The sequence below is a fragment of the Phycodurus eques genome, chromosome 5 (assembly GCF_024500275.1).
Source record: "Phycodurus eques isolate BA_2022a chromosome 5, UOR_Pequ_1.1, whole genome shotgun sequence".
Classification (NCBI taxonomy): Eukaryota; Metazoa; Chordata; class Actinopteri; order Syngnathiformes; family Syngnathidae; genus Phycodurus; species Phycodurus eques.
Genome location: NC_084529.1, coordinates 12892982 through 12906201, shown reverse-complemented (window position 1 = coordinate 12906201; position 13220 = coordinate 12892982). Strand labels below are relative to the sequence as shown.

The 13220-nt window shown below is 40.7% G+C and overlaps 1 protein-coding gene and 1 non-coding gene across 2 annotated transcripts; both read left to right on the top strand.

Annotated features, from left to right (window-relative positions):
- Window positions 1-363: 363 nt before the first annotated feature.
- Window positions 364-436, top strand: trnar-acg (transfer RNA arginine (anticodon ACG)). The gene has a single exon. It is a non-coding gene; the product is annotated as a tRNA-Arg (tRNA).
- Window positions 437-3557: 3121 nt separating this feature from the next.
- Window positions 3558-13220, top strand: fbxo31 (F-box protein 31). The gene is made up of 9 exons (XM_061677564.1): window positions 3558-4065; window positions 5962-6033; window positions 6703-6779; window positions 6883-7050; window positions 7134-7208; window positions 7379-7488; window positions 8339-8492; window positions 9963-10324; window positions 11569-13220. Exons 1-9 carry the CDS (start codon window positions 3669-3671, stop codon window positions 11789-11791), a joined length of 1638 nt encoding a protein of 545 aa, XP_061533548.1. The 5' UTR covers window positions 3558-3668; the 3' UTR covers window positions 11792-13220.

Here is a 13220-nt window from a genome sequence, read left to right as displayed (position 1 = left end):
ATTTCCCGCCAGCAAAAAAAAAAAATAAATAATTGTTTTTTTCTTTCAAACTTCCGGTTCCGTTTTTTGTGGGTTGCCGTGTCGCGCATGCAGTGTCACGCAAACTCGTAATTTTCAAACAATATTTAATATAATCATACTAAAACACAAGTCAGTTGTGCAATTAGAAGAAGCATAAAATTAATGTTAGCGCTATATCTGAGACGTCATTACATACACGATTTTTGTTGTTGTTGTTGTTTTTTGTAGTTTTGTTTTGCTCGTTCCGGCCATGGTTTGTTTCAAACACTTCATACCTACAATACTACCTGCCCGTTGTTGCGTAAATTAATATGCCGAATATCATGTCAGTGCATTATATCAGGGCCAGTGGCGCAATGGATAACGCGTCTGACTACGGATCAGAAGATTCTAGGTTCGACTCCTGGCTGGCTCGGGTTATTTTATTAAATTGTCTTTTATTTTGATTTCTTAAAAAACGATTTATTTTCAATACATCATTATATTAAGAGCTCCAAGTTTTACTAAATATATGAGCTTTCTGTATTAACCACAATATAAAACTGGTAATGTGATTTGAGGGATTTCTTCATTGCCAGAGCCAATCATTTGCCCCCAAGGTCCAATCCTCTGCTGTCTTCTTCCAAGAACTGACCAATTGCCAAATCTCTGAGCTATATGTTTTTTCCAATCATAACTACAACTTTCAGGCTGTGTTATAGTTATTTCAAATAATGATTGATATTATTTGCTCTTATTGTAAACACCTACACTTACACTAGAAACTTATTATATAAAAGAAAAAAAAATAATTCAAAAAATAATTAATTATATTTGATCTTATTGTAAACAGTTTACTTTCTAAAAGCCCTTGTGGTTCCTTCACAATAAAAGTTACACAATCATACTTGTTGTCTATAGTCATTATAGATCAGTCTGCCTGCTGTACTGTACTGTATATACAAAAAAAAACTGTATATGTGTGGATATAAATCTGTGTTTTTACTATTGCATTTGTATTTGTATTATATTCTACCGATGAGGCCTGGGTTATCAGTTTTGTGTTGGCCACACTTACAGTTGGGAAGCTTGTACCTGAGACATGCCAAGTCGTACAACATTTGTTGGCTTCTCTATATCCATTTTTTGTACCGCTTATCCTCACTAGGGTCGCGGGCGTGCTGAGAAATGGGGTGCACCCTGAACTGGTCGCTTGCCAATCGCAGGGTGCTTACAAACAAACAACCATTCACACTCACATTCACACCTATGGGCAATTTGAGAGTCTTCTATTAACCTACTACGCACGTTGTTGGGATGTGGGAAGAAACGGGAGTACTCGGAGAAAACCCACACTGTTTGCAAACTCCACACAGACGAGGCCGGATTTGAACCCAGGTCCTCGGAACTGTAAGGCAGATGTGCTAACCAGTCGTCCACCATGCCGCCCTTCTCTATATATGAAGGTAAAATAGTAAAATTTGGACATATTACCCTATGTATGAATCTGTTTTACAAGTGTTGGATAAGATGACAGTAAAATATTATTAAAATTATCTTTGAAAAATCCCTCTGTAATTTTTATTATTTAAAAACTTGTCCTGTCGGACGCCATGGAGACAAAAGGTGAAACTGAATAATGTGTCAATCATCTTCTTAAGCACACACATGCGAGCACTTGCTGCAGCCTCGCTGTCGGTACAACATGCCGCTTTGCCCATTTTTTTTTTATTTGGCTGGATTATTCACCTCCAGTTAGCAAAAAGTTAAAAAAAGAAGTAATTCGACATCTCTCGAGACAAAACAAAGGTAAGGGTTCATACAATGCACGTCTCTTGCACCTTTACGTTAGTATATGGCTTTGGTCAGAGAAGCGAGGGGGGGATGAAGTATTTGGTAGCAGTTTGAAAAGTGTAAATATCACCTTCAATGTCATATATATATATATATATATATATATATATATATATATATATATATATATATATATATATATCCATCCATCCATTTTCTGAGCCGCTTCTCCTCACTAGGGTCGCGGGCGTGCTGGAGCCTATCCCAGCTGTCATCGGGCAGGAAGCGGGGTACACCCTGAACTGTTTGCCAGCCAATCGCAAGGCACATACAAACAAACAACCATTCGCACTCACATTCACACCTACGGGCAATTTAGAGTTTTCAATTAACCTACCATGCATGTTTTTGGGATGTAGGAGGAAACCGGAGTGCCCGGAGAAAACCCACGCAGGCACGGGGAGAACATGCAAACTCCACACAAGGAGGGCCGGGGATTGGACACCGGTCCTTAGAACAGTGAGGCTGACGCTCTAACCAGTCGTCCAACGTGCCACGCTGTTTGGATGCCATAACGCACACTATGTTTTGAGAATAAATGGCACTGCACATCACCCTAAAAACACCATACCAACAGTCAGGTTCAGAGGTGGGATAATGATGGTGTGGGGCTGCTTTTCAGAAAATGGTACTGGTAAACACATTATTGAAGGAAGGACGAATGGGCAAATGTACAGAGACATTCTTGACAAAAATCTGCTGCCATCTACAAGGATTATGAAAATGAAGCAAGGGTGGATATTTCAGCAGGATAATGATCCAAAACATACTGCCAAGGAAACTTTCAACTGGTTTCAAAGGAAAAAAAAATAAGCACAGCCAATCACCTGACTTGAATCCAATGGAAAATCTATGGAAGGAACTGAAACTCAAGGTCCATAAAAGAAGCCCACGGAACCTTCAAGATTTGAAGACTACTTGTGTGGAGGAATAGGCCAAAATCACACCAGAGCAATGCATGCGACTAGTTTCTCCATACAGGAGGGATCTTGAACCTGTCATTGCAAATAAAGGCTTTTGTACAAAGCATTAAATAAATGCCAGTTGGCATGTTCAATACTTTTTCCCTGTGTCATTTCACATTATTACACATAACTTAATTTCTGATCTTATTTGTTCTACTTTCTTCGTATGTGTTGATTACTTGGGTTGTTACCAACATACGGTGAAATTTTCATGTCAATAGCACCTTTGGAAATATATTTAGTGAGAAAAATGGTGACGTGTTAAATACTTATTTCAGCCGCTCTGTGTGTGTGTGTGTATGTATGTATGTATATATATATATATATATATTTACTTATGTATGTATTTATTTATTTATTATTATTTTTAAACTCAAGTAGGGCTAGATATGATAACTCAATAAGGTTGGGGAAACACTGATCACTGATATTTTTTTTAACATTTTATTTAAGAAATAGAAATGATTCTATTACAAAAATAATCCCGCTCCTGCCCATAATTACGGTGATGATTAACCCCAAATGAACTCCGCCTAGCAACATGCAAATGTGAAGTAAAATCCAATAAATTCTGTTCATCAAATCTAGTAATTATCGACAATATTCCGATTATTACACTATATAATGCGCCGTAAAACGATAAAAACGCCACCGATTATGATTTCAATCTTGAAAAGCATTACCCAGCAAATCCTAGGTTGACGTGACGGGTGTTTCCTTGCACTTGGTTCACTCGCTCCACCACCAGAGGCCCACGCGTCCAGTCGCACGAGAGGAGGAGATCGAGCACACTGCAGCGGAAACCCGAGTGGCAGTGATGTAATGTCGCTCGCTGTCTGCTGACCACGGATGGCTGTTTGTGCCAGGCTCTGCGGTGTGGGTCAGTCGCGGAGGTGCCGCAGGCGACCGCGACACAATCAGCGGGACCAGGGCAGCGATTCCGACATGGACGAGGAGGAGGAGGAGCGGATCGTGGGCCAGAAGCGAGGCACCGCCGGCTGCGGGGACCGGGAGAGCGGCGTCAACACCGCAGGGCCGGGCCGGGTGCACCGCAGCGCGCTGGACGGCGCGGGACTCCCGCACCCGCACCAGCACCCGCATGCTTTGTCGGAACTACCGCCGGAGCTTTTAGTGGAGATCTTCTCCTTGCTTCCCGGGACTGCGCTACCCAATGTCGCCCTCGCCTGCAAGAAATTTAGACACATTCTCAACACAGAAACCATCTGGAGAACGCGGTGCATGAAAGGTATCGAGACGGCAGACGATGAGATCACTGCAAGTGTCTGCTGCATCGCGCACATTTATTTACACACGACGTGACATTCCTACGTGCTATAAATGATATGAGCTGCTGCTCGTGTTCGGCGTCGAGCCGGTAGAGGCCTGGCTAGTGATCGGAAACGAGGAGCGCTGTCAAAGCAAAGCAAAGCACAGCACAGCACAGCAAAGGCAGATGGGTTTATTTCGTTAACAGGCCCCGGCGCAGCTATGCAATCGCGCAAATGTCGCGAGGCAAGCCGGGATTGCTTCGATCGGTGATTCCCAACCTTTTATTGAGGCAAGGTACATATTTGACATGAGAAAAACTGGATAGCACACCAATGTGCCACGTTGGGAATCGCTGGCTTAGATGGACAATATGGTCACGGCCTTTATATATTTAGAATAACATCTTGTATCCGGATGCTGTAGGTTTGGCAGCTGCTATTTCCCATTCCCTATTCCCTACGGGAGGGTGTACCAGTCCTGTACAACACGCTTTTGGAAAATATCAGAACTCAAATTTGAAACCCTGCAATTTAAAAAGAGAGGAATACTTGACTATGACAACTCAAAGGTCCCATATTTTGGCTAAATAGGGCTCCATAGAGTGAGTGTCTAACATATCTTTGTCTTTGACATCTTTGTATAAAAGTGTCAATTTCATTTTAAAAAAAGAAACACTTCGGTTTTGGCATAGGAGTGTCCAGCAAAGGGCCCTCTGACAGCTACTTCTGGTTGACCCATTTTATTAATTTTTTTTAAATCTGCTTTTTCTGCTTTATCTGCTATGATCTGTTGCCTCCGTGCAGAAAACTCACTTCTGAGAGCCCACGTTGACAGCGCTGGCTCGGGAGCGGAGATCTTCGCCAGTGGCATAGAAATTGATGATCGAGAAATTCAAACGACCTGATTTCAGGCCTCTCGGCAGAAATAACGTCTGGAGCTCAGGAATGCGTGGACGATTTTAATTGATATTTCACATAGAGACATAGAGACAATATAGCATCCTAAGTACTAGAAAACGTTGGTTTGGTAAAATATGGCACCTTAAATAGAATGCGAGAATCGGTTTGCACACAGGTACAGTATGTCCCGTACCGTTGAAAATTCCAACCGCACGTTGAGTTGCTATCTCATGATTCTGAATTAGAAAAGTAAGATCTTGCAGTAAGTCTGTAACACCCTTGTAATCTAATGCATCCAATTAAGATGCAGTGAATATCCCCTTATATTGCAAAATAGACAAAATGACCAAAAGTATTAAGGTACTATTACTCTTTAAGAAACTGAAACTGAAAGCAAATATGGAGTTGCTGTGAGAAAAGCTTGCACTCTTCAGAGAAGTTTGAAATGAGTTGACATGATGAATCACTAGTTCTTTTCTAGTTCAACACAAATGTGTTTGATGATTCTTGCACACAAGACTCATCCAAGCATGTCTTTACGGAGCATTCTTTGTGCACTGGGGCACTGCCGGAACAGAAGAGGGCCTCTCCGATACTGACCTTCCACAAAGTTGGGAGGCATAGAATAGCCTCAAATGTTCTGGTAATGTCGAGATTCAAAATTCAGGGGAGTCGAAGCCAAGAAATTCTGAGATGTGTTCCATCTCTTTTGTCCCGATTGTGTAAGACTCTTCAGTTTTTAAGTTTGTATACATAGTAGCATAGTATTCATTAGTGATTGCAAAGCTTCAGAAGCTGCTTGATACCCCAAGTGTGTCAACAATGTTTATTTGGGTCACATGTTGCTGCCATGACATTTCTCTCTTGCCATCTCGGCTTAAAATGTGTAAAACCCCGCAGTGCGTGACAATAACGTGCGTGCCCTTCCCTTCTGGTTATACTTTTCATACTGTTTTTTTTTTTTTCCTCTGCAGAGTTCCACATGAAGGAGGATCTGAGAAAGATGGAAGTTGGTGGAGTTTCTAGCCGTGAGCTCTATGTGAAACGTGAGTGAAATGTCAACCATAGTTGTAATACTGTGAGTAGAAATCATTCCTGGTGAAAGCAAAAAGCCTTTGTCTTTTAAATTTGGAATTAACGAAGCGCGGTCTTTTGGATCCCACTTTTTCGGCACATTGTGTTCACGTTCAATTGAGTGCTTCGTTAGTCAGAGCACACCTGGATCTGTGGCACCTCTCAATGCCTGTGTTGTGCCTGTTCAGGTGTTAACCCACGAGTGAAGTCTGGGCGTTTCATGAAACTCCTTCCGGACTACGAGCATATGGACTATAAAGACGTGTACACACACTGTATGTACACAGGTCCTGGCATCAATGGCTACAGCATGAGGGCCTATGCGTGTTTATGGGGGGGGGGTGGTACTCTTGGTGTAATTCTGATTGAAAGTGTTTTGCTTTCTGCGTGATTTGCAAATGCTTTTTGTGATCAGAAATAGAGACATACTGTAGATGCATAGTGTTTTGTTCAGCAAGCTGGCAGGGGGAAACTCAATCCCCTCACATATTCCTTTGAGGTTTCCAATAAATTGAACTCTGTACTAATTGAGACTAAACAAAAAAAAAAGAAAAAAAAGTGTGCTGTGTGCTTTAGCCTCAAGCATGTGCACAGCACTATTGGGAATGCTGATTATGGTGCACTGTGTTCTTGTGTTGCAGTTCTTCATCCATACAGACACATTTTGGGATTATGGCAGCCTGACATAGGCCCTTATGGGGGGTTACTTAACGTAGTGGTAAGCATAAATACACTTCATGAAATGCAATATTTAGCTGCAGATGTTTGACAAGAAAGTCTTTTTTTTTTTTTTTTTTTGCTGGCTGGTAAATTATTCAAAGGTGGATGGGCTGTTCATCATCGGCTGGATGTATTTGCCACCACATGACCCTCGTGTGGAGGATCCCATGAGAAGACGGCCTCTCTTTCGTATCCACATGTGGGAGAGCAAAAAGGCCACTGTGGAGTGTATGTATGGAAACAAGGGTCCCCACAAAGGAGACATCCAAGTGAGGACCATCGAAATGAAGTGTATTTGATTGATAAATATGTGTTTATGTGTGAAAAGTAGTTCATTTTCTGTCATTTTTAGACTGTCAAGAAGGATGAATTTTCAACAAAATGTAACCAGACAGATCACCATCACATGCCAGGAGGCAGACAGGAAGTAGGTCAAATCAGAAGTTACTTCCTCTGTTTTGCAATGATTATTTTGCTTAATAAGGTTTTATTTACTTCAAGTCAAAACTCTTACTGCAGCATTCGGATGTTCTCTCTCTCTGTGTGTGTGTGTGTGTGTGTGTGTGTGTGTGTGTGTGTGTGTGTGTGTGTGTGTAGGAGTTCAGGAGATGGCTGGAGGAAGAATGGGGCCGGACGCTAGAAGAAATCTTCCACGAGCATATGCAGGAACTCATCCTGATGAAGTTCATTTACACCAGCCAATATGAGTATGCAACATTTGAATGCACAGGTTTTTACATCAGACACTTTCCCGAAACATGAATTTTGGACTACAAATTGTAATATTGCCGTATTCACGTTGTATTTTACAATCATTGCCAATGACATTAGGTACATAACTTGCACAGTGAGATCCAATGCTAATTTCTGCACAAGGTTATAGATAACAAATATGATAAGGCTCAGTTTTTATTTTCACAATCAAATAGGTACAATTAATTAAGTTGTATCTGCCTTAATAAGGTAAACATGTTTAGTTTTGACTGACAATGTATTAATTTAACCATATGCGCGTATAGTTTACACTGATGTGGAACTGCACAGCATCATAATGAAAGGAGTTTCAAATATTTTGGACCGATTATGCGCTTGACTGTCAAATAAACGCACTGAGCATCACCATTTAAAACTACAATCACACATGGGCCAGCCACACCCTTACGACCGCTTGTAGCTCTTATTGCAGTACAGTTCTACACCACTCCAAACAATAACCATCATTATCAACACATTGTGAAATGAATACAGTGTCAAACTAAACTGAAAATTATTACCTTTGTAAATGCGGAGCATTTTTATACGGCTTGTGTATCGGACATCATTATGTTGTGCAAGTGGTCACAATGTGGTGCCTGGTCGACGTACATGCCAACAATACGAAGTGGATGTAGGATGTACTGTATTTATAAAATACTGTTCATCGTATAAATGCATGGTTCAAATTTAGGGAAGACAGTATTACTTGATTAAAGTCGAAGAAGAAATAAATTATCTAAAGGCTTGATCTTCAGCATCGTTGTTAGCCTGTCAACAGTCTTGGTCGTTTTCTCTCATTAGCAACTGCCTGACATACCGACGGATCTACTTGCCTCCTGCAACGCCCACTGACTTAATTCATCCAGGCCTCTTTAAAGGCACCTATGGCAGTCACGGTTTGGAGATTGTCATGCTCAGCTTTCACAGGACCTCTGCGAGGGCCACCAAACTCACTGTAAGTCCCAGCTCTACTGTCGCACACATCAGCAAGCTTTCTATAGCCTTTTGCCTGTATTTATTTTCACTATGAATATCAGGTTTGGAACACAGAGAAAACAGGATTTTTTTTTTTAACTCTTTGATTTTCCCCCGCCAGACACCTCTGTTGAATCATTAAGAAAATGCCCTCTCGGTCATTTTACTGTTGTTTACACACAGAAACGGTGGTTACCCTGAGAAATCCTTACGTTATAAGTTCCCTTCAAACCTACAGTAGCTCATATTTTAAAAAAAAAGGGGGAAAAGGGATGAACTTGAATTGAAGCATAAGTAGACTAAATAAACCTGAGAAAATTAGTAGTGTATGTAGAGAATGCATTACTCTTACGATGGGACAGAATGTGAGAATATGTAAAAAGAAAATTAAGATGAATAACTTGAGAGGTAAATGGGGATTTTGTGTGCAAAATGTGCAGGTGCAGTTGTTGAAGAGTTTATCAGCATACCAGTGATTAAGATATAGGATAATTACTGTATTTATTGATCCTCCATCCGTTTTCTGTGCCGCTTATATTTACAAGGGTGAGCTAGAGCCAATCCCGGTTGAGCCGTGGGCGACACCCTCAACTGATTGTCAGCAAAATCAAAGTGCACATACGTGTATAGACAAACAACCATTCACACTTACATTCACAGCTACAGATAACTTGGAGTCTGAGATACGGTAGTGAAATTGAATTCATTCAATAGTCCGATGGCCTGTGGATAGAAATTGTTTTGGCCTAAAAGAATGGAACTGTAGTTTTACTTTACTGTAGTCATTCCAGGAAGAGATATTCTCTTTTTTAACATGGATTTCACAAAGTTCCAGTCGATACACATGCATAATGGATTCTAAGGGCATGAACACAAGGGAGAGATGTCAGATTGACATTGGTGCAAAGTTGCAACAGTGCAACAATGCACCCCTGTTCGGACGAGTTATAAAAAAAAAATGAATGAAATGTTCATTTTAGGCAGACCTAAATATAAAATGTTAAGTGGTGCATCTTGCATGGGACCGTTGGCCTTGGTTTACGAAGGGCAAAAAAATGAACTAAATGTTCATTTTTTTGCCCTTCGTGACACTGACTATCTAATCTGGTTGTGATGTTCTACAATTTAACTTTGGTCCGATGATACGAATGCCAAAGTGAACTATACATGAACTAAAGGTGAAGACTGCATACCTTTGGTCCAGACCAGCGTACTGAACTACAGGTGTGAACACAGCCTTAAGAGGTCTTTAACACATGGGGAAAAAACATATGGATAAAGTCCCAACTTGATTTGATATGTGACAACAATCTGACTTCCCAAAACAATAATAGAGATATCAGTGTTTATGCCATGAAATTTTGTATCCATCTCAGATGTCAAGAGGGGCTCCAAAGATAAATAGAAATGTGTCTTTTCGAGCTAACTGTATTTTGTACTATATGTTCAGGGAGACCCCAATGTTCCCGCCGGGCAACTGACTTTGGATATTGATCTGAGTCAGCCGCTCGTCCTCCCAGACTTGGAACATCAGCGCAATATAGAGGAGCTGTCACGCCTCGTATTGGGGGTACATGAGCAAGTACAGAGGCAGGTGAGGGAAGGCACCCCTGACACTGTGAGAGCCCCTGCAGAAGGCGATTGTGGTGACGCTGCCGCAGCAGACGCGGCGGAGGCCGATCATGGTGACATTTCTGATGACTGCCAGCCAGGTCCAACTGCGGACCCCAGTCCTTCTGAGAGCCAACCCTTCGTCCTGCCCCTTGGAGTCATGGCTCGCAATGAAGTGTACCCACGCACTTGCAGAAAATGGTGAGCACATCTGGCAACAAATATTGTAGGGTAAAGGGGAGCGTGCCAAGGGGTGAGGATCATCCAGACCTGCTACTATATTGCAGTTCATTGTTCGCGCCCTTGATAAATTGCGTTTTTTAAAGTGGTCTTTTATATGGGTTTTTACAGTACACTTACTTTACGTACTGTTTACACATGAAGAAAAGGAGAGCATCAGTCGCCGATGCACGTTTCAGCTTTTATTGACTACAAGGAGAACAGTTAAACTTGTAAAAAATTGAAGACAAAGTCATGCAGGAGCTGCAGATGAGCACAGCTCAAGCCGAGACGCTTGCACGTAGACTCTCCGACGTAACGTGCCTTCCAACCAGCCACTGCCTCTTAAAGGCACATGCATTGAATGCAGAAGCTACAATATGTAGAGTATGTTCTATACATTTTATGATTGCAATTTGCTTTTGTTGTGTTTAAATACATTTATAATGTGTTTGAAAAGTGTTTTAATAAGTGGTTAAACCTTGTAGGAGGTACAAAACTATATACATATAAAACGTTTTTCTATTTTTCATATGGACTCTCTATATCACAGACTTTCACCTATTGCGACCTGGTGTCGAGGTGCTCTTAAGCATAGCATCAAACCTGCCCCTTCTCAGCTCATGGCTGCAACACACATTGCACGCCCCATCACTCTAACATCTCACCTTGAATGTGTGCGGTCTCGTTCTGCATGGTGTGTAACAAAAATACGGTCTACTGCAAAGTGTCAATATACATGTAATTTTCCCTTGAAGGGTTACAATTTGGGGCGGCGAGTGGTTAGCACTTCCGCCTCACAGTTCTGAGGTTGAGGGGTTTAAATTTGGCCTTCCTCTGTGGAGTTTGCATGCTCCTGCCATGCTTACATAGGTTTTCTCCAGCTTCGCGAACTTCCTCCCACATTCAAATTGTCCTTGGGGATCAGACCATTGTTTCCTAAACTATACTGAGGCAAGCCACCCATTTTACATATGAAAAATCTCAAGGCACACCACTAAACAAAAATTCTTAAAAAAAAAAAAAAAAAATGATTATCTCATCTTGATTTACTCACAAACGTAGTGTGAAAATTGGCCCTATTTAAATGACCACAAAGCTGATATGATCGCAAGAAGCTAAGACAAATTCTGTTGTATGAATGGCGTCAAGGGGATACACGTGTTTATTGTACGTTAAAAAAAAATAATAACCATCCATATATTGACTGAATAATTTGTGTGCAGCTTCTACGGGACGGGCCTGATCGCCGGGCATGGCTTCACAAGTCCAGAGCGCACCCCAGGGCTATTTGTGCTGTTCGATCAGGATCGTTTTGGCTTCATCTGGCTGGAGTTGAAGTCTTTCAGTCTCTACAGTCGCCTGACGGACCACCTAGCCCATGCACATGCCCCAGACTTGGAGCGATTCGAGGCCATGCTGCGCAACATGCAGTCTTGGACATCATGAGAACCCAAGTTGCTTCCGGCAATACAATACATTGGCATATTAATAATGATAATAATAACAATAAATATAATAATATACAGTACAGCACATGATACTTCGCCTCCCACCCTCACAGCGGTACATATTAGATCATGACATTACCTTTTCCAGCCTCTATATTATTTTGTTTTACTGTCTGATAAGGGCAGTTTCATCACTTTGACCTGATCTTGAGTCAAGTCACTCGAGGGCAGCATGATAACAGGTCACAAAGTTTTTATTTATATATTTCCTCCAGGAGAAACAGAGATACTATATTTATCATATACTACATTTATCATGGCTCAAACATTATGTGCCTCTGATTCTAAAACCATGTCTATACTTTGTAGACATGGTTTTAGAATTTTTAGAAAATAATGGCGTGAAATGGATTTCAATTCAGTGCTCATTATTTTCAATAACATGCAGCATTTTATTTGCATTTGGCTTTGCAGCAAATTATTTTAAGGAAGAGTCATGCCTTTCGCTTTAGTTTGTAAATCCCATGATTTTAAATAGACAGCTTCTCAGGTATTTTTTGTCACAAAATTGTGAATAACAGGACACCACTCATGTCTATTTGTTTTAAAACGTAATAACATTAAATGCATTTTAAAGATAGCCCAACAGAAATATATTGGCTCTCGCAACAGAGCGACTTTGCAAATGTTGGCAAATAAATTGCCGTCTCATCAAACACTGTAGCACAGATTATAATTATTTTTTTGCTCTTTGAGCTTTAAAGAGATTTTCAGTGATATGCTTTGGCTTCTAAACATTATTTCACAACACCTGACTTGATATCAGTTGAAAACATGTACAGTAATAGAAAAGTATATATATATATAGATAGATACACTGGATTAATTCATTGTATGACATTGTTTTGTGAGAGATACAACATTGCAACATCTCGTTTGTACCACATTTGCTGTTTCAATGTTTGCCTGACCTTTTATCCTATCGACAATTTGCTCTATCTAATTTTCTGATTTATTTCACGACACTGTCTAGCTAAACATGTGTGTGTGTGCATATATATATATATATATATATATATTTTTTTTTTTTCGCTTGTTATGGCTCGATGGCATTGCCCAGTAGCTTTCAAACTACAAGTGCACTTTTCTGGGCAGTATAGTAACTCATATCTATAGACTGGGCACATTGGGCACTGTACTTGTAATAGACTCCACTGCAGCTATACTAATATTTGCAAAAAAATAATAAAAATAAGAGCTTTTGTTTTGTTCATCTGAACCAAAACATATGGTTCAATAATGTTTCTTATCTACAAGTTATTTATACCTGGCTATTTAAATGGTTAACTTAGTGTTGCTTTGTAGCTATGCACCTGCAGGGCTCCGTTGTAGTAATTACCAACACTTTAAGTTGCACTAATTGAGTT

Coding starts and splice junctions, on each gene's coding strand:
- fbxo31 (XM_061677564.1), top strand. CDS start 3,669: ATGGCTGTTTGTGCCAGGCTCTGCGGTGTGGGTCAGTCGCGGAGGTGC. Junction 6,780..6,882: donor GGGGGTTACTTAACGTAGTG/GTAAGCATAAAT, acceptor AATTATTCAAAG/GTGGATGGGCTGTTCATCAT. Junction 7,051..7,133: donor CCCACAAAGGAGACATCCAA/GTGAGGACCATC, acceptor TGTCATTTTTAG/ACTGTCAAGAAGGATGAATT.